Source organism: Podarcis muralis, chromosome 2 (assembly GCF_964188315.1).
Source record: "Podarcis muralis chromosome 2, rPodMur119.hap1.1, whole genome shotgun sequence".
Classification (NCBI taxonomy): domain Eukaryota; kingdom Metazoa; phylum Chordata; class Lepidosauria; order Squamata; family Lacertidae; genus Podarcis; species Podarcis muralis.
Genome location: NC_135656.1, coordinates 37,943,558 through 37,971,337, shown reverse-complemented (window position 1 = coordinate 37,971,337; position 27,780 = coordinate 37,943,558). Strand labels below are relative to the sequence as shown.

At 42.6% G+C, this 27,780-nt stretch overlaps 1 protein-coding gene across 2 annotated transcripts in view; it reads right to left on the bottom strand.

The window, feature by feature from the left end:
• GLP2R (glucagon like peptide 2 receptor) overlaps positions 1-27,780 on the bottom strand; it is a 36,216-nt gene that overhangs the window by 5,726 nt on the left and 2,710 nt on the right. The window contains exons 2-11 of one of the 2 annotated variants that reach the window (XM_028717079.2): positions 21,865-22,200; positions 9,990-10,080; positions 8,168-8,272; positions 7,277-7,398; positions 5,288-5,394; positions 3,850-4,024; positions 2,692-2,851; positions 2,105-2,165; positions 1,175-1,244; positions 162-250 (exon numbers count right to left, since the gene is read on the bottom strand). In XM_028717079.2, coding sequence (XP_028572912.2) covers positions 162-250; positions 1,175-1,244; positions 2,105-2,165; positions 2,692-2,851; positions 3,850-4,024; positions 5,288-5,394; positions 7,277-7,398; positions 8,168-8,272; positions 9,990-10,080; positions 21,865-21,933 — 1,049 coding nt within the window. In that variant the 5' untranslated portion in view covers positions 21,934-22,200. Of the gene's footprint in view, positions 1-161; positions 251-1,174; positions 1,245-2,104; positions 2,166-2,691; positions 2,852-3,849; positions 4,025-5,287; positions 5,395-7,276; positions 7,399-8,167; positions 8,273-9,989; positions 10,081-21,864; positions 22,407-27,780 lie in introns of those variants that run through there. The other variant, XM_077924260.1, reaches the window with a different exon arrangement.

The window sequence follows — 27,780 nt, the reverse complement described above, 5'->3', positions numbered from 1 at the left end:
TAGAATCTCGTCCAAACCTCTCTCTCTCCAGCACATGTAACAAAATAGACGTGTAGGAAATTCTTGTGTAGAATGAACTGGAAGATAATCAGTGGATTCAGTTTAAAAAGTACTGTAGAAGACTAAGTAGATAAGTGCAAATCTGAGAATGTAATATTTACCTGAATTTATAATCACGAAAGCTCATTTGCTGGGCTTTAAGTTTGGAATGTAGCAGCTTCACAATTTTTAGAAAGATGCAGAAGTTAACCTTCAAAGAAACACACCTCTTGGTTAGTTTCAGTAAATGCAATGTACATTATTTGGCTAGCAGCGGGGCAATCACAAGAAATTAACCACAAGCAACAATTCACAGCACAATCTTAACCGTGTTTACTCAGAAGTAATTCCTATTGAATTCAGTTGAGTTTACTCTCAGGTAAATGTGTTTAGTATTGCAGCCTCTGAACTTGTGAAGACATTGTTTCTAGAGATTTTCTACCCATCACATTTAGACAATTTTTCCTGCCATTTCTCTTATCTCATTCTGCCCCCCCCCCCTTTCTTTAGGTCAGCCTTTTGATCCACGATACTTTTGATCTTTATTAATGGTTGCTGGAACAGGGAGCATCAGTAGCAGATGGAAAAGAACACCAAGGACAAGTACCCTTGCCAATATCTTATGTATCACACACACATAATACCTGCATACATGTTTACATGCTCTCATGTATTTGAATGGGTATCATAGCATGTGATCTCTCTTTTTAAAATATAAATGCAAAGGCATTTTCCTGTTCATGTTCCCAAGACTATCTTGCTCATATCCTTCTCTGGGACACTCTCTGGTTCTCATTTTTCTGATCTTCTGAATTTTGAAGCTGATTTCAGTCCAAGTATTGCTTCAGGAAGTGCAGATTCAGTCAGTTCACAGTTTAATGCAAACTTCTCCCCCACCTTTAGTCCCTGTCCTGCCTTATGCCTTCCACAGCCATTTTTGTTCAATCAATCCTAGCTTTAAATTATTTAGGGTTAGTCCTTATTTTGTAAAATACAGAGAGACACAAATCATGGAAAGGGTCGTCAGTCTCACCCTGCTGTGCACCAGGAGATGTTTCCCCTTGTAAATCATGTAACAGAAACATACCACCACAACTGTATAAAGAATTAATCAAATTTATGCCATGATGCTTACAACAATGGAAAACAAAATGGGCCCACGAATGATCCACCAGAATGCCATGTTGTGATGTGTTGCCCAGCATCTAGGGAGTAAGTCAAAATTATTCTGTCAGCTCACATAAGCACAAATGGCAAGCCACATTATTTTTAAATAGATTTGGATAGGACCTGTGAACCTGGTTGCTATTTTTTGCCAAGAGGAATAATCAGATTACTCATCAAGATTACATTTTTCAAAATCAATTGTAAACAATAATCCATTCCTAAGCAAGTAATCCCAAGGCATGCATTTTCCCATAACACAAAACCATTATTCTAATGGTTGTGGCTGTAGTGGGTTGTAATGCAATTTCTTATTTTTATAATGAGCTTGCTAATGGAGGCTTAAGCAACTGATACCTATGGAAGCAAATGATGATGACTCATTTGTGTTCCACTAGGTGCATCTAAACGCCAGGTTAACTTCACTTAATTCCTTTGGTTTAGCGTTAGGGACCAACAGGGTGTAGCATGAGGTCTATTTATTAATTATACTTACATCCCACTCTTTCTTTCAAAAGCTCAGAGCAGCTTGTATTAAGTTCTCAGTGGCCTCTTGTTCAAGCCATGATCAGGCCCACATCAGCTAAGCTTTCCTATACCATTCACAAGACTGATCTTACTATGTCCACATAAACATCAATAATAGGGGGATTAGAAAATCAGAAACTGGTGGTGCTTGGGTGTGTGTAATGTGTTTTAGCAAAGTCACCATCACTATCTGGCTATATACTTTAGATCACCATCTCCACAGCCTGTTTACAAATGACCACCACAGAGCAAAATGTTTGTCTGTATCCATCCAAAGACCTTTGTTTAAACCAGCAGGCCATGCCTTCTATTGTCTTGGCAGAAACTGAAGCAACAAACCAAGCCAGAGGAGCATTTGGAAACAGTCACTTACCCCTCATACTCCAGTTGGTATTTTGTTATTCCCCAGGAAGCCACAAACAGAACTGGAAAACCTGGGAAAAATTGAGATGCAGGGACAATGTGACTTCGCAATGGGCAATATGTAACAGTTGTTGTGCTTGTGGACTAAATAATAATGGAAGAGCTGGAATATAGGGATGGGAGGGAATATTACTAATTTGTGTACAAGGCAAAGGCTATTGATCACAGCAACTTCTTTCTCTTGTTGATCCAGTCATACATTTTTGTGACCCTCTTTATCCAAGGACAGTCTCTGAGCAGATAAAAGCAGCAACAAAGTTAAAAGAAGAGTATACTTATAATAATCTGATGTCAAAATGAAGGGCAGGGTTTGGATCATTTCTCAGATGGCGATTATTATTTATTCAGTTTATTGTACATTTATATTTTGCCTTTCTTCCCAAGGTAGCCCAGGGCAGTTGTGACATAGAGAGGGGTGGCTTATCTTCAATATAGACATGGCCTTCGTGGCTGCAGCTGCCTTGATGAGATGGGTTTTAGATTGATGCTAACCAATCCTGAAACAAGCACTGCTGGGGGGAAAATCTGTATATTTACCCCATCCAATGAAGATGTATCTCAACAGCAGATGTTTCTCAGAAAGCACAGTGGCTACCAATAATCTATGGAGGTAAATCCCTTCCACTAAAATCCAGAAGAAATTTGCCCCAACAACATAATGCATCAAAAGCTGAGCCATCCTGCATAGGAACAACTTCTGTGGAAATGAGATAGCGAGAAGAAAAGTTAATATTGAACAACCATCAACAGCAAAGTAAAACTTGGCACTACCAATTATCAAAATACAGCTTGGTACATACAGATATGTGGAGTTTTTGTTAAGCAAGTCAGATACTTGTCAGTCAAAATGAATATTTGAAAAGCCCTATTCTTCTAAAGCAGTTTTGTTAAATGTTAATGACTACAAAGCTCTGTGGCTGGGTGGTTCTCAAATGGAGGACACTAGTAGCAGCAGGGCCCAGATACCTTCCTTCTGCAGTGCCAAGCTAGCCTTCAAAAGAAACAAGCTGCTAACTTGGTCTCTGCTGCATGAGCAATGCAAAGGCCCAAGAGTCCAACAGGGTCAAATTAGCCAAAGTACAATCTCAAAGTTCTCAGAATTCTATGGGAAGAAGGCTTGATTGTTAAACTACTCTAGCAATTGTAGCTCTGCGAGGAGCATAAAGGGCTCTCCTAAAAACTACCTGCAATCCATGGCTGTCAAAGTGGTATAATTATGCCTTAAATGCATCTGTATTGTGAGTGGTTTGTGCTGGCTGCAGGCCATCTGAGGAAGACAGCATACACCTGTGTAAATCTTCCGGACATATCCATCTTTTGTTCCTCCAGTTGTTTTAACTTCCCATTTACCTTGTTTTTAGATGTCTTGTTTTATCTGGTTTTTAACTGGCATACCACTTTAGTTTTTTTTTGTAAAAATAATAATCAGTCTATAAGCTTTATAAATAAACGAAGGAATTTTCTAGCTATTTTCATACTTGTGTGCCAGTTACCGTCGAACAAAAGAAAGTATGCAGAGCTTGAAACTTGCTAGCAAAGGATGCTCAGCATGGAATGCAGCGCTTTGAATGAGTTCAATCAACAACAGTTTTCTAGCAAGCTTTGCAGCTACAGAATTCAGCCATGAACACATAGAAACTCCAGGTATCATTAGATGCTCTTTCTTCCACCCACTTGCTTTTAACAATGCCATACCTCTGGACTTGAGAAGGATATCCATCCATTTAGATCACTTGGCTTTTCAGAGTCCACATAAAGAAATACATAAGTGCTGTGGGTTGTTCTGTCTTTGATGAGAACTCCTGCAGCTCGCAAGATGAACGCAACGAACAGATTCATATGGATGTAGTTCCTTGTGCAGTGCAGTTTCCTGTGGAAGAAGAGAAGCATCCTCTTAGGAATCCACTGAAGTTGGTTTTATTCTGATCTGAATAACAGTATGTTCTTGCCCTGCTGTAAATGTTCTTCCTTCCTAGTGGGCATTTAGCGGCTATGGGTGCTAAGGACACTTGGATCAGCTAGGCCTGCATGTTGTTCCAGTAGCATAATTTCTGTCTTATCCTACACTGGGCTGAGCACACCTGACAACCAAGAGTATAGGGGCTCCCATCTCTGTTGCTCATTTTCTGTGAAGCAAGAAAGGAAAAGAGGCAGTGGCAAAGTTGGTGTGGTATTGTGTGGTTTACAACATATACTCTCTGCAGAGAACTGGACAGCTGGGGATGCTTGCTCCTAAATAAAAAAAAGTGTGTGTGTGTGTGTGTGTGTGTGTGTGTGTCCCTCCTATAGGGCTGATGAGCAAGAGGACCTCACTGCTGCCATTGCTATTAGATGGCCTCATGTTGCAGCAGAAAAAGACAAACACTACTTAGGGTGGAACTACATCTCTCATCCCAGTCAATAATTTGCTAAGAATGGGAGTGCTGAGACTAGTGGAACACTTACAGGAGAAGGTCAGCAGAAGGGGAATGCTTAACTCATGCTGGCTACAAAGATTCCCACCCACCTCTGCCATTTCCACGCTAGCTGGGTTCATCGCCAGTTTTGGAGCACAACTGCTTCGCTGGGGAGGCTTAGAAACTGCTTGTGTGAACATTTTCAGGGGAGAATCAGTAGGCAGGCAAGCATTAATAGGAACCATGTCCAATTAATTTATTCTCTCCTGTGGGTGTTGCACATTTGTTGCAATACTTTTGCGAAGGAAACATTAGATTTGGAAGCTTGTTAGTCAACATCTAGTTTATTCCTTGCACAAGGGCCTACTTACATTATGCAATCTTTTGCCTTCTTTTATAATGCTCAGGTAACAGGTGGCCCACTGATAATATCTGATCACCACTCTGTCCCTCTCAGCTGCCATGATACACAATGCAATTAAAACTGTACAGATTTCATGGTGTCATAGGTGTGGTATGACCAGGGCAACTTCGGCATTATTATTAGGTGAGCAGATCCTTTGATTGATCTGGGAAGAAGGAAGTTTCTCTTACTTTGTCCAGGATGACACCAGCCATCATTTAACGTTAGATTATAATGCAAACCCAGGTCCAAATCCCAGCTCCTGGCAATTGGAAAATGTACCACTGGGTAATTCCAGAACACCATGTTTTACTGAAAGATAGATTATACTGACCTGAGCAACATCAGTATGAAAAGTGCTAAGACAAGGGAAACAAGAGAAAAAGTATATCCCACAGTATAAATGTACAGGGTGGAGATCCACAATGTTTGTTCTTCATCCTAAGAACAACAGAGAAGCAAAGGAGTTAAATTGATGTAAAGTCTGGGAAAGAGATCATGCCAGGAGAGAAAATTCTGTAGAACAGCAATGAGAAATTTGTGGTCCTCCAAATTTTGTTGGACATCAATTTCCATCAGCCCCAGTCATATGGTCAGTGGCCAGGGATGATGGGTGTTGTAATTCAAAAACATCTGGAGGACTACAGGTTTCTCATCTCATCTGCAGAAGATCACTCTAGCACATAACTCAGGGCTCATTCAGACTTCATTTTGTGCCATGTTTTTAGGCACGGGTCCAGGCTTTAAAGCTCTGTGTCTAAGCATGGTGTGGTTTTTTTTGTTTTTTGTTTGTCTTGGTGCTTTCCCCAGGAAAACCTGCATTTTACTGCTGAATCAGAGCCAATCGGCAATTGGGCTTTCCATGGATTGCTGTTTGCTTTGATTCATACCTAATTAACATATCCTCTCCTATCTTTCTAAACATTCCTACAAGCCCTCACTGTTTTGGAAACCAGACGTGTTTATCAGACATTTGTGGCGACCTATTATTAGTCATTACTTAAATGGAACCTCTGGTTACCTGATGCTGAGGGCAACCAATATGACAAAACTATGATCTCCTTTGTGCTGTCTTTGTAAGCTTACAAAGGTACCTAGGTATGCTAGGCTTGATAGTCTCCTCTCCAGTGGTAGTCCCCATTCCCTCAAAATTCCCAGGACCAGAAAGGCCATCCAGAGCACCACACCTTAAGGTGCTGCCAGTGAAAGGAAATTCCCCTTCCCTTGTACATATGGAAGTGCATTCTGCTTGTAGAGCCAGGAAAGAGAGAGAGAGATGATCTGCCTATTTTGTTTTCCCTCCTCCTGGATGGACTTCCATGTGGGAATGTTGAGGGTGGCAGGAGAGGATATATTGTTTATTAATATCCTTCCTAACTTGTGTTAGCAAGTTTTTTACTTAGCAGAGTTTACATTCCCCTTCTTACATCAGAAAGCTGGTTGCAGCCTTGTTAGAACCTCTTACTATTATGCAATTCAATCTGGCAGCCAGCAGTTCAGTCCAGGAAGTTCGCAGGATGAAAGGAAGATGGAAAAGAGGGAAGGTAGCAGCATGCCTTGGCCTTTTACGAGGTCTGGAAAGGTCAAGCCCACCCACTAGTCACATGCAAGGAAGGATGCTCCAGCCAGGTGTAACAGGAAGTTTGTCTGGCTGGACCAACATCCCCTTGCACGTCCACTCTAGGAAAACAAGGAATGTTATATTTGACTGCTCCCAGTGGATTACATCCCACATTCCACACTTACATTCTGTGAATCATTTTGGAAAATGTTCCAGATGTGCTCTATCTGTGACCTAGATTAAAGTTATACTCATTGTTTTGCAGAGTTCCATATTATGTGCATGTAACTCCTATCCATATGTAACTAGTAGGTGGAAAGTGTGTGTGTGTGTGTGTGTGTGTTTTAAAAAAGCTAAATTCCTCATGAGTGTTCATTACATCTCAGAGTAGTTTTATGTGGCTGGAATAGTCATAGGTGCAGATTCCCATATGAATTTGTATGTACCATATGGAAGAAAAGGTGAAAGTGAAAATGATTGCTCATTATATTTATATAGTGCCTCTCTCTTCTAATGGCTTGACTCATTCTCCTCATATCTTTTAGAACCAGCTCAGCAGTCAGAAATCCAAGAAACGTTGGGGGGAAGAATGTGCTCAACCTAAGCATCCAGCCTGAGTTGACCCAATTCTCTCTTCTAAATAAACACACAGACTACCCATTTTCAGGTGAAGTACTCAGTGGAAACAATTTGATCAAGAGGATTTCCAGAGGGGATTAAGCAGGTTACTGTATTAAACCATAAAAAGGCATCTCTACTCACTTTTCTCTGGTAGTGGCTGTCCCCAGAACATTCAGTGCGGTTATCCCAGACCACAGTGGAGTTTTCAACTTTTTTCCAAATCCCTTGGTCCAAGCAGATTCTGTATACGTTTCTTGCACTTCCTAAATGTAAACAGACGCAAGCTCAAAGGTCAAGCCACACATTTCATTTTTCAGACATGGTTTAGTGCCGTCATCCTTTCATCACTTGCCTAGAGACCCCTGAAAATGGAGACTTGGCTGGATGTATGTGGCTCTTTGTAATGTCTGTTTATTTGGGAGGTAACTGTAGAAAGCTTAATATTTATCAATGGATTAACACTGTCAAATTCTCCTAATTCCTTGTTTCTAAAGCCCCTGTCAGTGCTTAAACCCAAAGGATAAGATTGTATTTCACTTAATTCCATCTTACATGCTTTCAATTATTTGTGCTTGGGGTTGAGAAGCAGTCATTGATATTGTATAATTAACCAATTCAGGACTGCAGATTCCAAAGGAGGATTAAGTGAATCTGGCCACCTTCCCTCTTTCATTCTTGAGTGATCTCATTGGCTCCTTTAAAGCTTGCTTCCTTGCTTCCCCATATTGTCTCCTCCTTACTACTGTAGGAGTCTGCTGATGAAATCATGTTTCTACCTTGGCTGTACATCATAATCCATACATCATACCATGTATGGAGTGCGGCAGAATTGGATTTCTGAGTATGTGTCAGGAGAGATTTGATTCAATTATTTCTTTAAGAAGCTACCCTACACCATCAGTGTTGAAGAGTCTCAGTTAGCAGTTTCTTTGCACGGCAAGGTACCCAGTACAGAACTCTAGAAGGAAAGAGAAATGTTCTCATATATATTACAGCTTTGCAATGTGCATATATTTCCAAGTCTTGCCTTACCATTTTCTATCCATGGTAAATAATGTGGGCAGGGAACCGAGACGATTCCTGGAGGTGAATGAGGCCAGCAAACAAATTCATCAAAACTCCCATTGCAGTATATTCCTGAGAGAGAGGGAGAGTCTTTTAACATTCACTAAAGGATGCAGGCAGCTGATCACCAAGGAATGCAGTGTGTTCAAACCAAGCCATACTGATGTTGCACCTAAGATACATAACTCTGCACATCTTGTAGCATTTAAATTAATACCTCTAAATGAAGTTTACAGCTTGATCATAAGCAGGGCTCAAAAGCAGGAGGGGATGTAGTTCCACTTCTTTGCAACAGACATAACAGAATCTGACCAAACTTGAAATGAAACCCTCTTATGTTCCTTTTTCTGCCACTTTGAGCACTAAACTAAGACTTACAGTGAAGCATGCCAGCAGCCACCCTTGTGCTAAGCTGCTACTTGTGCTACTTAGATAAGCATTTCAGCTAGATATAGATGGTGATTTAGATTTCAAGCAAAGTTCTCAAGAACATTTATCAATCAAACTTTGGGGATGGGGGCATGAATGGAACCAAGGCATCAAAATTACTGAAGCGAGCAACCAAAACAAGCACGAAGCTGGCTGATTATCATTTTGACCACATCATGACCACACATATCAACAGGAAATGAATGTAGGTGAGTGAGAACAAATATAACAAGATGTTCCCAAGAGGCCAAATGGTTAGTTGAAAGGATTAGAAATGAATAATCAACAAAAATAATGATGATAGCATTCATACAGAATACCTCAGTAATTTTTATGACAACGCATAAATATTATTTTGGCCAGATCACATCCTCATACCAAATGTCAGCAGGAAATGAATTAAGATGACTGACAGAAAATGAAACAAGATGTTCCCAAGGAGGTTCAGTAAATATTAACAACAACAAACAGACATTTGCATAAATTATATCAGTAAACAGCCACCTTAAGGTAGTAGTAGAAAAGTACTATTATCACAACCGTATTAAAAATGAAAGACTGAGGCTGAAGGAACAGTGGCTTGTCTATGCAAGTTCTTGTTTGAGATTATATTTGAACTGCTTCTGTTCCAGCTCACATTCCCAGTCTGCACTGCACCAGCTTTGACAATACTGTTGACTGTCAAACAAACAAGAACATGTCATAACAAATCCCTCTCCCTCTGAGAGACTGAGGATACCAAGGGTTTAATCCTTAGGCCCTGAGAAGGATATCCAATATTCCCATCCCCACTGCCAATGAAGCATTCATTGCCCTGACCCAACTGATGGCAGAGGCCAAACGGGGGCTTTTCAGGGGTGGTTCAGGGGTGTGGAGGGAGACTGAAAAAGTGACTTGACACCAAAGGATCCAAAAGCTGTTCTGATCCCGCAATATGCCATTTTAGCATATTCAATAAAATACATCTCATTCTTCTCCCTATCCTGCTCACCAAATTTCCACCATTTCTTGCTCTTTATACTTGCATCCATTTTGGTGAGAAGCCCTACTACTCATGATCATTTAGTTATCACTGGGCAGTTTTCAGCTAACACATCCCACCAATGCAAGGATTTCCACTTGCAAATGGGACTTTCATTTCTCCCCTCCCCCATGCACCCTCCCAAAATCTGCTCCACAGGGTTGAGGGAGCCCCTAGAACAGATTGCAGGGAAAGAGGGAGGGTGAATGCTCCACTGCACAAGCAGAAATCTTTGCAGTGACGTTAGGCTCATGTACTGCTGATTTGGATACAACACATTTCTACAAGCTTTGCAAACTATTATTTGTGCGTTGATGATGGTGAAGGTTGCTTTCTTACCTGGGCTGATCGCAGACTCGTGCAACATTTTCAAGCATGCTTCTTTATAGTTAAGCAAATTCACTCTTATTTTCTCATAAGATCCTTCAGCCTGCAAGCAAAGAAAACATTGTATATGAACCATTTGAATATGGAAGTTAGTTGCTTCCCAAAAGGTGCGTTAAGAGAACGAGGTCAGCATTTTATATCTGTATTCTGGCAACAGCTTGCCCAATTTGAGTGCCCCAACACCACACAGTAGCAACCCACACTTCTCCCACTAAGCTATTCTCTTGGGGAAACATTTCTTCCAACACATTTCCCTCAACAAAGTAAATAGGACATGTTAATTGCCAGTTACACAATGTTTGACATGTCAGCTCTTAGGCACTGTGGCAGCTTAGTGAATGGCTGATTTTTAACATTGGACATGAAACAAAATGTTACCAGATGACAGATTGAGACAGCTAAAGTGGAGAGGCTAAACTTAAATGAGAGGTTGTCTTCAGGAGTTGCATCCAGTCAAATATAATAACCCTTCCCTTAGTATGTGAGGTGACACATTGTCAGTTTACCAGTGGCCAAGCAGTCCAAAGGACGCAAGTTCATATTGGCACCTCCATGCTCTCTTCTTACCCCGTTTTTATCTCCTAGCAATGTTCTTTAGTTTTCTTTATTTAATTACACCCTGAATAAAATATGGGGGGCCCCCGCACATAAGCCCCACCCTGCATAATCGATCACAAGACACAGTGTGCACACACCATTTGAATGGCAATGCCCATCAACACCCCCCCCGTCACCTCAAATATGTTACTGGGAGGGCCAAAGGTACCTTGGCCCCTAGGAGTTGGCTTCTGCACTCTTCAATCATTCCTTCAGGTTCTTGCTTCCCTCCATACTGAGAATGGGTTCTGGTGTGGTGGGAACATAAGAAGAGGCATGCTCAATCAGATCAAACACTGATCTAGCCCAGCATCATGCTTCACACAGTGGCGAACCAGATGTTTATAGAAATCCTACAAGCAGGAGTCTTCTCCCACTTGTGCTAATCTGTGGCTGGCAATTGAAGGGGCCATTGATAGGCAGATTCATGGAGGGCAAGTCCAGTTGCCTTTGAGAGCCATCTACTCAGCCTTGCCCAACCTGGTAACCTCCAGATAATTTTGGAGTACAATTCCCATCATCCCTGACCATTTGCCATGTTGGCTGAAGCAGATGGGAGTTGTAGTCCAAAACATATGGAGGGCACTAAGTTGAGGGAAGGTCAGAGTAGCTGAAAGTGACGGCTGATTCTCATTGTGAGGGATGCTGTGGAAGAGGACAGAAGATGGAATTAGCATAAGGGATCTCCATATTAATGGTGTTTATAGACTTGTTATAATTTTTGGAATGTATTGAAAGACTGGAATGTATTACTGATGTCTTTGGCCTCCTTTTTGATTCTGCTTCAATATTTCATAGCTGTTTTCTGTGATGGTTTTGTTTTATTCTTGATTATGTATTTTAATAACATAAAAGAAGAAGAAAAACGAACATTTTTTAGGACACTTAATATAAATCCAGTTTTCTAAGATCTCCCAAACACAACTGTAAATAATTGCATCCGCTGTGGCTTTGCTAACTGCTGTATTTAGATAGTTGAAATCATCCTCTAAATACTAACTAGAGGTAATTCACCAGACCTAAGCCAAAATGTCACATGTAAGTGGAGCCTACTTTTAGACCTCTGGCAGTATTGGCTTAGTCCATGAAGTCTTATTACACCACAATAAATGTGTCTATTTTTAAGGAGCCATAGAACTCTTGGATACAATTCAATATGTCTAACTTAACCAAACAACCCCCCCCCCCACAAACAAATCAACCACACCCTAGGCCACCCCAATCTCTCTCACCACCAAGGAAACATAACAAGCAAATAGAAAGAGAACCTACTCAAGTGATGCTGACACAAAGCCCCACACATGCACTAAGTAAAAGAACATAAGCTTTACCACCACCCCTCTCTCGTCCCTCTTCCTTTCCCCCAACCCTATACTGCAAATAACACCAATGTCTTAAAACAAATGTAACTGATCTGTAGAAAACACAACCTGAAGAAAGAGACAATGCATGTGCTTTTGTAAACGAGGAAAACCTTTAATAAAAAATATTTTAAAAAACAAATGTAAATGTGACACACATCTGAATGTGATTCTGTGTCACGGGGGGAAACTGACATTCCCTCCACTGCTCTCATGAGACAGACAAGGGAGTTTTGATCAACCTTGACTTGAAACTTACTAGTTTCACAAACCGCCATTCCTGATATAAGTCCCTTGCATCACTTGAGCATGCAGAAACGCAATATATGCACCACCTTCCTCAATATGACATGAAACAGAAATGCTGACCTTGGCAATAAACTTTAATGTCTGTGAAACATCAAAACACACACAAAAACACTCTACAACTTCCCACTTACATTTTTCTTTCTTTCTCTCATATTGGCCCTCCTCCCATGTTTTACCTTTTCTATCTTTCATTCCCCTTCTATTTTTCAGTGCAGAGCCAAGCTAACTGCTGACATCTTTGGGGGGAGACAGAATCTTTTCTGTTACGCACTTGACATCTTCTGTTCCTGATCAAAGCAGTTTTGGTGTGTTGACAGGTTTTATCTTATTGCTGAGGCATTGCTGTCTACTGAAATGACAGGCGTATAATAGAAACTCTTCTCTACTGGCAGCTCCAGTGCCGTTGCAAGGTAGAATATTCAGAGACCTCAGACGTATACATTCCTCTTTCTCAACAACTGGTGCCTCCCCTCTCCTGCTGATGTTTGTCCCTTAGTAAGTCTGCCCCCTTGAACTCACAGTAATCTCATGTTCAGGGTGAGAGCCCTTCCCAGAACAGTAAACCAAAATTTACAAATGCAGGAGTGTTGATTAAAGCTGTAATCCTAAACAAACTTACAAGGCAGTACGCCCCTTTGAGATCAATGGAACATATGACTAGGTAATCATTCATAGTTGTGCTGTAAGTGATGCTAAAAAGTGGTTCTAAAGCCAAAGGCAATATTTTGATGTTTATGTAACTTGATAATTGCAAAATTAGAGTCATCAGCCCATTTTTGCCTACCCTCTAAAAGTGCAAGCTAGAACAATATAACCTCACTTGGTACCATGCTAGTTGATTTATATTTAAATGGGTACTTCTTTCCCAACTTTCTAGTCTGTTGAAGGGGACAAAGTTGGGAAACGTAGATTTGTGAAAGTGCAGGCAGAGCCTCATGCACTCTGAGGCCATATATTTATCATCAATATAAACTGGTTTACCTGCCACAGCTTCCACTCAAAGAACCTTGGAAATTTAGTCTAGGGATCCTAAATAAACAGTTTTTCATACACTTACAAAATTTCCCACCCCCCAGACATCCCTGATAGCATCCACTGCTGTTAAGCACAGACTTAAATGTGAGGAGTAGGCATGCTTTAAAAAACCCCACACCAATTATTAAGGATTTTCTTAGGTTACAATACTACAAACATTGTTCCTACTTCCATTATCATAAAGTGCTTTCTATAGATTGGTTATGTTCGATGTGAGACTTTAATGTTGTTGAGTAGGCAAGCTTATAAATTGTTGGAAGATATCCAGTTTTAAGGCCTGAATTCTCCTGCATCAAAAGGAAATCAAATTGATTGACTTGAGTGACGATACGTCTGCCTACCAACTGACACTTCCTGAAACTGGCATGGTCAGGACGTGACGCAAATTTGATGGTAGAAGGCCCCACTTAATAAAGTGAATGGAAATTGGTCATTTATCATCCATATAATATGTAATTGTATCTTGCGGCAGCAACAGTCCTGCAGGGTGGATGAGTGATGTTTTTGGTTAAAATGGTCCATTAGCGTTCTGTTGTCACACTGACTCCAAGTGTCATAACCTCTGGTTTTAAACAATGAAATATGACTGATTGTCATTAATTGGCTTGAGGGCAGCCGCCTGAGTTGCAACCCAGTTAAGGAAAAGTACTTGAGTTGAAGATGATGGAAGGGATGTCTGCAATCTAATGCAATTTACTTTTTTAAACCAATTTAACTGCTTTCGCTTTCCTCTAAAATATTCTGCAGATTGCAGCTGAGTGAAGTTGTTAAAGATCCATAGTCTGGCCAAAGAACTACCGTTCCCTATTATACAGGTATGGCCTCTTCACAGTTGACGCCCTCCAACACACACACACACACACACACACACACACACACACACACACACGTGTACACCTCTGGAGGGGAGGGGGAGCCATGGGAAGGTGAGAAAAGCCCTGCTAGATCTGGCCAATGGTCCACATAGTCCATCATCCTGTTCTCATAGTGGCCAACCAGATGCCTCTGGAAAGCCTGCAAGCAGGACCTGAACACAAGAGCACTGTCCCCTCCTGAGGTTTCCAGCAGCTAGTTTTCAGAAGCATTACTCCTTCCAAGTGTGGAGGCACAGCATAGCAATCATGGTTAGTAGCATGGAGTAGCCCCAGAACTCCATAAAAAGAAAAAGATCTTCAAGCGCTAAAGTTCCTTTGAGGATTAGCATTGACTGTTCAACCATGCCAGTTTATACGGCAGGTGTGCCACTATTTCTGTTGACGTACACAAGGCCTTTGATTCTTTGGTTTAACTGGGATCTGGAGTACATCGCCAGTGTTGATTGCATGTGTCATTTAATTTTTTTTCATACTAAACAATTTTTTTTTTATCCATATAGGAATTGGAAGTATCCGAGAGAACCTTTGGGATGATCTTAGCCAAAAATGGAAGATGAGTTGCTTTTGGACAATTGCCCAAATGGCCGGGTCAGCGTTTTGAACAGATGCCCACCCTTGCAATCTCCCTTGAAAGTGACTGCCCATACAGAGAAGTGTTCCAAGGAAAAAAGATGTTTGTCACGGAGCTGAATTAATGCCCTTCCCACATGTGTGCGATGTCTCGAGCTGTTAACAGCTTGGCAAATGTCCCTGCGCTGGCAGGGAGACACTGAACAAAATGCTTGCCTTAAGCTTCAGTGAGGAAGAAACTTCGTTCCAGGATTGGTTGCTAAATTCTTCAAGAGAAGCACAGAATATGAATAGAGTTATCTTTTCCTGTTTTCCATCCAACAATTCCCTGAGCTTCGCACTGTGAACTTTTGACCTCTTTGGCCAACTGTCTGCAACTTGATCATTCTGTGCCCTCCGTTTGGCAGAAACGCACTCTCCTGCCATGCTCTTGTGCAGTCCAGTGGGATTTGCGCAGAAAAAGTGTCCAGCAGTTTGTGCCCTGTGTGAATGAGTGGGCGTGTGCATTCAATTTAAATGATCTTCCTCAGGCATTAAAACGAGCCAACTCTCAGCAGCTTTCTGTCTTCATCCTTCATCATGTCCCTACACTCTTTCTGACTCTCTTCCTTCTCCCAGACTCTCTGAACCAAAGCCATCCTTTCCCAGACATCAAAACCCACAGCTGGGCAAGGCCTGCATTAAAGGTAAAGGTACCCCTGCCCGTACGGGCCAGTCTTGACAGACTCTAGGGTTGTGCGCCCATCTCACTCAAGAGGCCGGGGGCCAGCGCTGTCCGGAGACACTTCCAGGTCACGTGGCCAGTGTGACATCGCTGCTCTGGCGAGCCAGAGCCGCACACGGAAACGCCGTTTACCTTCCCACTAGTAAGCGGTCCCTATTTATCTACTTGCACCCGGGGGTGCTTTCGAACTGCTAGGTTGGCAGGCGCTGGGACTGAGCAACGGGAGCGCACCCCGCTGCGGGGATTCGAACTGCCGACCTTTCGATCGGCAAGCCCTAGGCGCTGAGGCTTTTACCCACAGTGCCACCCACGTCAAGGCCTGCATTAGGACACACCAAATTGTCACAAAACAGTAGCTCTGAAAGTCTTCACCAGGCAAGATGAAATAGTGGGTGGTAGGAATGGAGGACTAGGGAAAATACCCCCATTATTAAAAAAAAAAACTAGTCTGGATGTTGTAGCCAAAAAGGTCAGCTTGAATATGGCTGCATACAAACCATTCATTTAAAGCACATGGCTTTCCCCAAAGAATCCTGGGAGGTCTTGTTTACCCCTCCCAGAGCTACAATCCCCAGGACCCTTAACAAACGGCAGGTCCCAGGATCCTGTGGGAAAGTAATGTGCTTTAATACACTGTGTGTTTGCAGCCTACGTGCTACAAGCTTCGCAGTTTCCCCGTCTCTAGTCTGGGTGCCTCTCTATTTTCTAGCCACAACCCCCATTGTTGTTTCAGTTTTAAGTCTTCTGCCACATCATCTGGGTCAGAAAAGCCACGGCACCTCCAGATTTGAAGGAGGGAAATAAATCTCTCTTGAACCAAAACAGGCAGCATATAAATCTTGAGAACTGATCAGAGAGGAAAACCGATAACGCAGAGGGTCGATTAATGAGCCCAGTGCCGAGAGCACAAAGAGTCACTTGATGATCGTTCAAGATAAAACTATTTACAAAAGAGCCATGAGAGAGGAATTCTCCTTTAGGGACAGGAACCAAATGGATTTTTCCCACCTACTCTTTCCCCCTCTCTGCTTCCCCGCCCCTCCCCAAATGTAAGCGATGAGAGGAGGTTTGTTGGTCAATGAACCTTGTCTTAAGAGGCATGGAATGGGGATGACGCAGTTGTTTTGTGGAAAGCTCGCTGGGCTCCGAAAACAGTTTGGCTTTCAGATGAACAAGGGGGATAGCAAGCGGCCTTGAAAGGGCAAATCAAGAGTGAGCCTACAGGTGCTCTTCATCTCCTCAGGCTTAGTGTCAAGATGCATGGGGTTCTTCGTTGGCCATGTGTAGTGTTCTCCATGACGGTGTCTGTGCGTGGGTGTTCACAAAGTGCAAACAATTAAATTTTTTGGAAAATGCAGCTGTAGAGGCCCTCCTGGGGGGGGGGAGGGAGAGGCTCCTTAACTCTATCCCATCAGTGGAAATGGGCATTGGCAAGAATTTTTCCACTGAACGCGAGGAACAGGTTAATTCCTCCAAATAATTAGAAGAATGGTGGGGATAATTTGATGTAGCACTAGGGAGATTGCTCTGCCGGCACAAACATTTTTGCTTGGCTAATGGAACAATCTCTCCTCCCCTCATGTGCTGTTCTGTAGTTTCTCCCACTCCCCCCTAAGCCAATTTGGGGGTGCGTGGGGGTGAGGAGAGGGGGGAAAGCCCAGTTGTACTAACATAAGTCCTTGCATGGGCTTCTACTAGCAGAACCGGTTAGCTGAAACTGGGCAATCATCTAACCATTTTGCTTCATATCTCAGGTTCTAAGTATGTTTAAAATGTACCATGTCGGCTTTTTAAAGCTGGGAATCTGGGGGTTATTCAGTGGGGCAAATTTTCCCCTCCCCCTTGTGGATGCCCATGCTGTGGAGACTCCAGTTTGAAGCAGTTTGCAACAAACAAACAAACAAACAAAAATTGGGCGGGGGGGGGGTAGGCTCCTTAACCTTCTCCCCTCTAGCATTTTACATTTTAAACCAGGGCTGGGAAACTCTTGGCCCTTCAGATGCGGTGAATAGTAATGCTGTTCTCACTTAGACCTTCAAATATGAAGTCCAATTAGACTCCCCACCCCCCTTGTGCCTAAGGAATTATTTAAAAGACTTGCATAAGACCAGAACATCAAAATCAGGCATTAAACATCATTGAAATGGCTAGGATGGAAGTAATGGAAAAGTAAACCTGATAAACAACTAAATATTAGCCAGATGGTATAAATATATTATTATTATTATTATTATTATTATTATTATTATTATTATTATTATTATAAAATGTTAGAGAAGTTCTTCATAAATGGTGGCTCAATATATAAAATTTAAGTATTTATAGATGGAGTAAATTTATAAATTGAATGTTTAGGTTAGGTGGAAAATGACGGGTAACAGCCTTATCCACATATAGTTTTATCACTCATCCTAAGTTTCTTTAAACTCAGTATATGTTAAATATAATATTTCATTTTTAAAGTAGTCCAGAAACATCTGGAGATTCCCCACCACTGTGCTAAACATTCTTCCCCAGTAATTGCTTTCCCTGCCTTTTAAAACATGGTTGCTCTATATTCCTTTGTTTTATTTTTAACACAGAGAAATGTCCTTACTTGCCAGGTTGCAACCTGGAGATTCTCCTTTTTACTTTTGATATGTGTTGCTGAATTCTACTCCTTCCTCCCTTGGTGCTGCTATCTGCTTCTCTCACCTGTCCATATGTGCCACGAGGGATAGGAGAACGTGCCCATTTCTCATTCTCTCATTTTCCAATCTTAAGTTCAGCTCTGCACATTTCCACATCAGTTTCTGATTTTCTTTTTTCTTTTCTTTTTTAAAATAAAGTCCTTTTGAAAATTCACCAGCATTTTAGTGCCACTTTCTCCCAATATACACATTTTTGTGAAGCAATTTTTTTCTGAACACAGCACATTTTTGTTTGTTATCTTTGCATTTTTGTGCATTTTTATAACCTAGTACATCTGTTTTGTACACATCACTTGGTTGGGGAAATGCATTGCAAAATTCAGAGAAGAGCGATTCGCCCCCCCCCCAAAAAAAGTGCAAATCAGGTAGTGCAAATGTGAATGGCATCAAATTTCTGCTCCATCCATATGTACCACCCAGCAGAAAGATAGGGGGCTCAAGAGCAGGGATGAAGGGGAAATGGTTGCTGCCCTAGCCTTCCAATTCTGAAGCAAATCCAAAATAAAGGAGGGCTCTTCACATCACAATCTGGCAACCCCACGCCAGCTTCAAGAGGGTTTCTGTATTAACAAAAAACACACCATAAGAATGGGAAACAAAAATCTTGCAGGAGGGGGAACCCATTCACCTCATTTTAAAAGATTTCTATGCAATAAGATGCAGCCTTTTCTCTTTCGTCTTCTTGTTCCTCTGGCTCTGCTGCCTACAGAGGCTAGTTTCTCCACCAGCCATCCTCCATACAGCAATATTTTCAGCCCTGACTATGGCCCAGCTCTGAAGCTTCAGTTAAATGTCTAGTGCTATAGCCTGGGGGTGCAGAAGGAGCCTGCTGGCAAGGAAGCAATTTCTCTTATATTAATTATTGTGATTATGACTATCACCACCACCACTGATTTATGAATCACCTTCTAAACAACCGTCTCAATGTGATTCACTGTAAAGATTTCTTGAGGTCAAAGGCAGAGAAGAACAAGTACTGTGGGCACTTCCAGATGAAGTGTTTACTGAACATGCGTCCCTATTTGGTTGCTGGGACGCCAGATGACGTTGCACCACAGCAAGTGTCACTCCACACTTTCCGTTGCATTTTCTTGTCACTTTCCTTGCTGCAAAAAGTCTGAGTTTCCCCCTGCGAAGCAGGTTTGCTGCACAATCTGCATGACCTCAACTTAACACTGTGTGATTGAATCCCAATCCAGAATAGTGACTTCAGAATATTCAAGGGGCCTTTCTGGGTGACAAAAGTAAATAGCACTGCTGCTCATGCTATTCTTAGCACTAGAGCAACCCTAGCCTGACCCTGAGAAGCAGTGCGCTCTTCTGTACCCTTGCAAGAGATGTGGTCAGGTTCTTCTTCCTGTATGGCAGAAGAACTAGGCTGCAGGGGTCTTAGCTGCTCAGAGCATCACACACACACACACACACACACACAGAGAGAGAGAGAGAGAGAGAGAGAGAGAGAGAGAGAGAGAGAATATATGAGTACTCTAGCACAGCCTCCAGCTACACTTCTTTAAAAAGAAAAAAAAGGACGAGGAAAAGTGTCATGAAGTGATGGGGCAATGCTGAAACAGCAGCAACCAACATCTGTGGGTCCTGGCTGGCATTTCTCTCCCCATATTGTTGTTCTCCCTTCCCCATATAACATGAGTACATCTATTGCGGTGAGTCTGGCTTGGGTCATTCAGTACTTTCTGAGTCCAGATCTATCCACTTTAGCCAAGGGGTTCTCTTGTGAGCACAAAACACAAATGTACAACTGATATGAAGGTGTTATTATTTGGGGATAAATTGCTTTTGGAGGAGGAGGAGGAGGAGGAGGAGGAGGAGGAGGAATTAACTCTTCTGACAACTACTGATCACTTACTTCTGTGTCATCTATGTTTTAGTTGGCATTGGTAGCTGCCCCCTAAAACTTGAGAAGACTCATTAGCCCTGTGCAGGTGGTCAAGGTAGGGGCAATATATGCACCTAGAGAATGGGGAATCAAGGATTGTGCTTGCTGGCCACGCCCAGTCTTCACCCACAACTCTTAATTTGTGTGTTCAAACATGTTCAGTTTCTAAGCATACTGTGCATACCCTCGATTTTCGCATTGTGGAGGACATACGTCCATATTGGGGTCAGGGGACTGCACATGACATTTTACTGCCTGAGGCAAAGGACAGCATGACACTCCCCACCACCGTAACATTCTAGATAAAAAGCTGAGCAGACTGGCAGCTGAATCTTACTTTGACAAGGGCAACAATGGGAGAGCATCCTCCACTGCACCTGTGGGCAGCAGACTAGCTTATGGGGCTCTTACCATGGAGGCTTCATGTGATGACAAACTCTATCCACTTTCCTGCCACTATCATCTGCCACCTAAGGTGGCTGCCTCACTCTGCCTCATGGTGAAGCCGGCCCTGGATGGGGAGTTTGTATATAGACCACTGTGTGGATGTTCCAGTCAATATGTGGAAGTCGGGTTATAGTGGCTCTTGTTTTGACTGTGTAGCAGTGCCCATGCTGCTGCATCAGAACAAGCACCTTGGGTTAACTTGTGACACCAGGGAGCATCTACAGGTAAGCTTGGATTGGCATGACAGCCATTACACCCTGTCTCAGTTCACAAATACCACATTTGCCAGGACAATGACTCACAGAACTGGCCTCTATGTTAAGCCTGTTGTCTGCCTTGCTTCTAATCAGCTGGTAGCTCAACAGAACAAATGATATAAATATGATGGTTCCTCCCTACCTAGGAACACTAATCGACAATAATAATGTTCCTTCCTAGGTTGAATAAAAGTGTGTGTGTGTGTGTGTGTGTGTGTGTGTGTGTGTGTGTATGTGTACCTTAAAGCACCTTGCATAAACCAAGAGATGCTTTGTAATGACATCATCCATGCTGAAAGTCTTTCAAAAGGCAACAGAGCTGACTGAAATCTAGCCTTTTGAGTCAACGGGTGACGAATTCACTTGGTCCTCCATGAAAATATGGCTTTTCAAAATTTGCAGACTGGAGGCACAAAGTTATCTGAATGAGACTGTTATCCAGAAGGTGGTTTAAGGCATGACACTTAAGCAGCAACATGAATGGGGAAATGTGCATCCAGAGGGAGAACAGAGGTCTGATTAATGGTAAAATAAGCCAACAGTTAAATGTTCCGCACGCATATGCTGATGCTATGCATTTGTTGAAGCTATGGAATACAGCAGACTTTTAATAGGTTTTTAGAGCACCTAGGAAGGTTTTAGTGGTGAACACAAAAAGATATGTTTATAGACACTGTTTCTCGTGTCTCCTCTGTGAAGTCCAAGTCGTATAGGTGGTAGAAGGGGGGCGGGGAGGATAGCAAAAGTGAAATGAACAAGTTGGAAATGGACAACATTTAAAAAATAAACCTGTGCTGAAATAAATGAAGCCTGGTGTAGAAAATCTGAAATCACACATATAGTGTCTCCAATTGCAATTGTACAGGAAAAGCAATAGCCGGCAGGGAAGAGGTAAAGAACTTGCCATGCAAAGCCTTATAAAAACAAGTTACATGCTGCACAACATACCGTGAAATAAGCTCCGCTCGTGAACATGCCGCACTGTTTTGTGTATGCAGAGATGTCAGCCCAATGGAACATTCATGTTTTAAAATGTATCATTGCTAAAATGGCAAATTTTCTTACCTGTTTGATCAGAAACAGCATTGTGATTGCAAAGACGGGTGTGGGACATGTCCCAGAGTACAGCTTCATGGTGCAGAAGAATACTGGGTGTTCCAGTGTGATCCAGGGTGGCAAATTTGTATACTCAAGCAAATCACTGACTCTTGCAACCCAGTTAGCTTGTGATCTCCTTTAGCAATCTCGGTCACACCCGCTGTGTTCTTTGAAAATATCTCCACTTTCAAAGAGTGACTCTTTACCCATTAGAATAAGTTCCTGAATGTCAGCAAAAAGCAACAGATAATCAATCTGCTCCAACCTGCAGAGTTCTTAGAATCGGGTTTCCTTTTGCTTCTTCTGTGTTGAAAGAAAAAAAAGGGGGGCAGTGAGAATTTAGTATAAACTTTACAAGCACATCTGCTTTTTGTTGCCGATCCTCCCAGCCAATGAGGAATAAGAAAAGCATCACGAAGGACTCAGGATTGGAGTTCTGTTCTCATGACACTCCTAAGTGCCCACTGATTTGGAAAGGACTTGTGTCACTGGGAAACTTTATCTGGAAGACGGTTGATGAAAAGGTGGTCCTGGAGCAAATATGAGCATGGAAAGCCTATTTCTGCAGCAATCTGACAGGCCATTTCCTGAACAGCTGCCAATATGCAGGCAGCTGAGTGATATTCTTTAGCTCTCCCCCCCCCCCCACTGCTGCCCCGAGGTGACTGGACAGAGACTTGAAATATGTCAGCAAGAGGAAATTAAGCCCTCCCACTCTCTCCAACCCGCTTGGGGCTGAATGAGAAGAATATATAGGAATCAATCCTGTGGACTTGTTAACTTTCTTGCATGAGACCAGCTCAGTCTACAGGGACGTTTTTCCTACATCTGATTGTTTACAATTGGCTTGTCCCAAGAATGCTGAAGGTGATTAAACATCCTGGTTGAAGGACCTGAATGCAGCAGGCAAGGATTTATGGCCATCAATGTATACTAACTGGAAACCAGGAAGCTTATTATAGTTATTTTAAAAATATATTTACAATATATATCCTGGAAAGTAGTGACAAAGAAAAGGATCTGAGTTCATGATGGATAACCTTGCAGAAAATACTCTTTGATCACAATGCTGTGATTTGGATTGTTGGTTCTACACTTGTGTGTAAGTCTTGCAAATCCGAAAGACTTTGAGCAGGACTAGGAGACCTTTGACCCTCCCGGGGTTGTTAGACTCCAACTCCCATCAGCCCTAAGCCAGTGTGTCCAATGGTTTCCCACCCGGAGCTCTTTTTTGCATTAGCATGGGTCTGCAGTTCAATTTACCATTTATTGGCTGCGCTTCAGAGCAAAACAAACCCACACAATGCGGTGGGCACCCAACCCATACACGGATTGCTCACAGATGCAGAGCTGTTGGTGTCCGAGTGAAATCTGCATTTGCCACTGTGGTCTTCCAGCACATTTAAGAAATCTGACATGGGTTCATCTATAGAGATGAGTCTAAAGGACAGTATAATTACCAGTTCTCAAAGACAAGCACCCATGATCTGCTAGAGACTGTCGAAGGAGATAACCCAAGAGTCAAACTAGACATACAACACGTGTGTGTTGGAAGCTTGAAGGCCACTTTGCTTATTGAAAAGCAGCTTCAGGAGGGAGTGATTTAGAGCACAGAAGGGGTTTTTTGGGAGGGGAGATTATACCCACAGGCCAATTTTCAGCTCCAAATCATGCTCATTCAAGGTTCTGTCACTCATGCTGTGTTCCAGACCAGCAAACTTTGCTGCAAACCTGAACATGGAACTTGAAGTGGGGGCTGGTGGGGTTGGCTTTTTTTGGAAGATTTAGAATATTGTCCAAAAGAACCCATCCCATTGCTTCTCTGCACAAAGTTTCCCCATCCTAAAGCTGCTGAAGTAGAGTTTGGCCTTCAGCACGAGTCCATCATCCATTGCATATCGACTGTTTTCTATCAAATTATTCCACAGACCAGCATGATCCCAAGTATGATCAGAGTCTTCCTCACTCCAGCCTTAATGGCAGCCAGCCACTGAATTGCTCCCCACCATCGAACTGCTGCACACACCACTTTCCTTGGACTATTAGCAGAAAGCCCAGCTGCAGGCCTTCGTTAAGAAGCCCTGCCAGGCAGGTGTATAGAACCCTGCTGAATAAACATTGCTAGTTTCCAAAAATAACATTTAAGTACTCTTAAATTTTGCAAATCAAGTGTATCTATGCAAACGTTGGGTAATTTGTATAATGTAGTCTGATGAGATTTGGGTTTTGGCGAGTGCAACAAGGTGTAGAAAGTTCAGTAGAGAACTCTGCCCTACGAATTAGTCCCCCTATATCTGTGGGAAGTCTAATGAAGCACAGTATGTTCTGTAAGCTCTTGATATGTGTCACAGCCTTAACTCCTGACTCCAAAAGGTGGGGGAAATAATTAGGTAGCAGCTATTTTTGCACTGATCTTGACTAATAGAGTGGAATTGGTTGAAAATGGAGGCTGATTGGCAAATGGGGAGAAAACATTCATTATGCGAGTTTTCAAAAGAAAGGGAAGGCGTGGGAACAATGTAATAAGGAAAGCGGACATGAGCAAAGCCTTTAAATGAGCGGCGTTTGAATTTCAAAAGGCCAGATTAAGGTGGTCGGGGGGGGGGCATGGAGCAGTTCCCCCAAATAAGGTCCCCCTTCTCCGAAAAGGAAGACCCAAAGTAAAATACAACAAAAGAATAATATTTTAATAAAAACTAACAAATTTGTAGGAAGCACTACATTTCCCTATCCCAGCTGATTTATATGTCCTTCTGTATCTTCACAAAAAGCCATGTGGCGTAGGTCAGGCCAGGCCATGGATGGTCCTGTGGTTTAGAACTGGAAGCTCCCACTTTCATCTCATTACTTAAATAAGGACAGTGAAGGAAGACAATCTAGGCATCTGTAGGCAACCTGCAGCTCTCAACCTAATGAGCCAGAGGGGAGAGGCATGATTTTTGCATGCCCCTCGGCCTGCACCCTTGGCAGGGGCCAACCTAACCAACCCCTAGGTATGCCCCTGAGGGTGACCAGGAAGAGCACCTAAGACCCAGCTACCCACTTCCTTTTCTCTATCTTAAAATGTCTTCCTGGAAAGACATCTTGGCCTGAGGCAGGAAAAGTAACATGGGTGCTTATGCACACATCTTTTCCTGACTTAATTTGGGAGTAACTGAAAATCAGCATAAGGAGATCCATCTTGTCACTTGCCACTTGGTTGGTGGACACGTTCTACAAGGTGTAACCAGGGCAGAGGTACTTTATGTCTTGTAGGGTTGCCAGCCTGGCTGATGGTTAGGAAAACTAAATGAAAAAGCACCCACGGAAAGCATTGTCTTAATGAGTCTATGTTAAAGATGCAAAAGTGAGCATGCTTTTATGCAGTGAAAGGAAGGGAGGGGGGGGGGGGGGGTAGAAAGAGACTAATGTGGCACCACCAGGAGTTTTGTAACGATAAGGAATCTCAGGGAAGACACAGAGAAGCACAGGCATAAAACGAACTGCAATTAGAAAGAGTTGTTAGCGTTAGGAAGGAGGATTTTTAAAGGCACATTAAAGGAGGCTGAAGAATTGTGTAGGGGAATTCTATCAGATATGGCTGTGCCTCATTTCTCAAATGTTCCGGAATATGTGTTTGGTAAATCAGTACAGAGAACAGGAGTGTCATTTATCTCATGCTGTACACTGCCGCAAGCCTCTATATTGAACGTTGAATTCATATGTTCCACAGGTCTGGGACATGTTTTCCTTGGTTTGGGGAAAGGGATGGCAGCAGCCAAACACAGCCGGTTGCTGTGTAATCTGCATAACCCACTGGGAGGCAGGGGTATTCGTGTGATCGGCATTGGCAATAGATCTACAGTGAGATTGTTATTATTCTAGTATTTATTTATATCCCTCCTTTCCCCCCCCCCCCCAATTTGGGATTCAATGTGGCTGACACAAATTAAACAAGCTAAAACTGTAGAAAATACAATCAAAATGTCATTGAACCCCAACAGAATTAAAGTAATATTAAAAGATCCACAATAAAAACATCACAGCACCAGCTCTTTCCTCAGAAACATTTGGTTCCCAAAGGCCTGCTGGAATAGAAGGACAGCAAGGAGGAAGCCAGTCCAACTTCTCAAGGACACACAGAGAAGGGCACACAATCCCCCCCCCCACAACACAATAGCTTGGGTGAGATGTTCCAGACCTTAATAGCACTTCCACGATGCTAAATGCTCTCTGCACAGATGGCTAAGATCAGGGATGGGAACCTGTGACCCTCCAGATGTTGTTGGACCACATCCTAACCACTGGCCATGCCAGCTAGGAATGATGGATGTTAGAGCCCAACACCAGCTGGGAGGCCACTGGCCCCTGCCTAAGAACATCAAGGGTATGCAAGATCTCACATACTTCTTTCAAGTACCATGTAGTCATACAGAAACAGAAGTGTGATACAATCTCTTTTTCTAACCAAGGCAATGGCTCACTATCTTCCTTGATTTATCTTTGTTTGTCAACTGAAGATCACCCATACTGCAGCGACCTCTTCATCTGAAAACCACAAAACAATCTTGCGGCATCTTAAAAACGAATAGAATCTGTTACGGCTTTAAAGTTCCACAAACCTGTTGCTTTTGCTACAATAGTCATGGAATTACCCCCTCCAGACATTTTGTCATTAATTTTTTTTTTAAGTATATTCTCACCTTTATAGAGGATTTCAATTTGTCTCTGAGACTGCCCAGCTTCAGCATTGTGAGAAAATCAAGTGATCCCAGACCTGAGTAGAATTGTCACGTGAACATAATTCAGGCTTCTATATAGCCACTTCCTGTTCACCAGTGGTGAGTAAAAATAAATTCCAGGTGACCAAGTGGGGGGAGGGGCAAAGCTTTGGGGGTTTTGTCCTAATTGGAGTAATTAGCCACTCATGGTTAACAAATATGTGCCTGGGTTACTTTTGTGGCTTTGTTTGCAATGCATTAAACGGAGGCACGCTGAATTAATTGTGCACACTGAATTAATTGCACCCGCTGCTGCAGACCTGTGTTAAAAGCTCTGCCAAGAAACTGAATATAACCTTTTAAAGGGCTAAATGGGCCATACAAACCATAAGATGGAGAGGTCGGAGGGCTGACCTTTAATGTCAAATGGAGCACATGGAGAGGGGAGCAAAATCACCGAACAGCCATTTCCCCTTAGCCCCACTCCGATAATGAAAGTGAAGTGATCTAGGGGCAGGCCCAAGATATTTTGCTGCTTGAGGCAAAGGACAAACATGCCCCTCCCTCAGTTCCACACACAGAAATTGATTGGCATGAGCGTTGAATCTTACTTGAGCACTGGGAATGGGACATTCTCCTTTGCCAGGAGGACAGCTGATTAAGTTAGTGGAGGAAAGGATAGGCTGTTTAGCATACACAACCCTGTTCTCCAACACCTTAATGGCAGCACCACCATCACCCGCATTTGATGCCTGAGGCAGTTGCCTCATTTTGCCTAATGTGGAGAACTGGCCTTGCTTGGGGGGAAATGGCGAAACGCATCCCAGAGTAGAAAGGTCAGATTGGGAGGGAGTCAGATTTTACTGCCCCATCCCTTCCATTTGACACAAAAAGTACACAGACACTTTGTGGCCAAAGAGGTCAATTCAGGGAGATCTAGTCACTGCCCCCAAATCAACTAAGTTACTAAAGGAAGTATGTGGAGGCTAAACCAAAGTTCAACACACCACAGTGCCTAAATTAGCTAAAACAGCAAAAAAGAAAAGCAAAGAAAAGTTTATTGACTTGGCATTTAATCTGAGCTCCTTTCCCCCTTTTCTTTTGGAGTCTTCCTAATGTTTGCCTCACTTGCAAATTACAGCAGGTTTTTGTTTTCTCCAGTGCCTGTACTCACTCCCACACC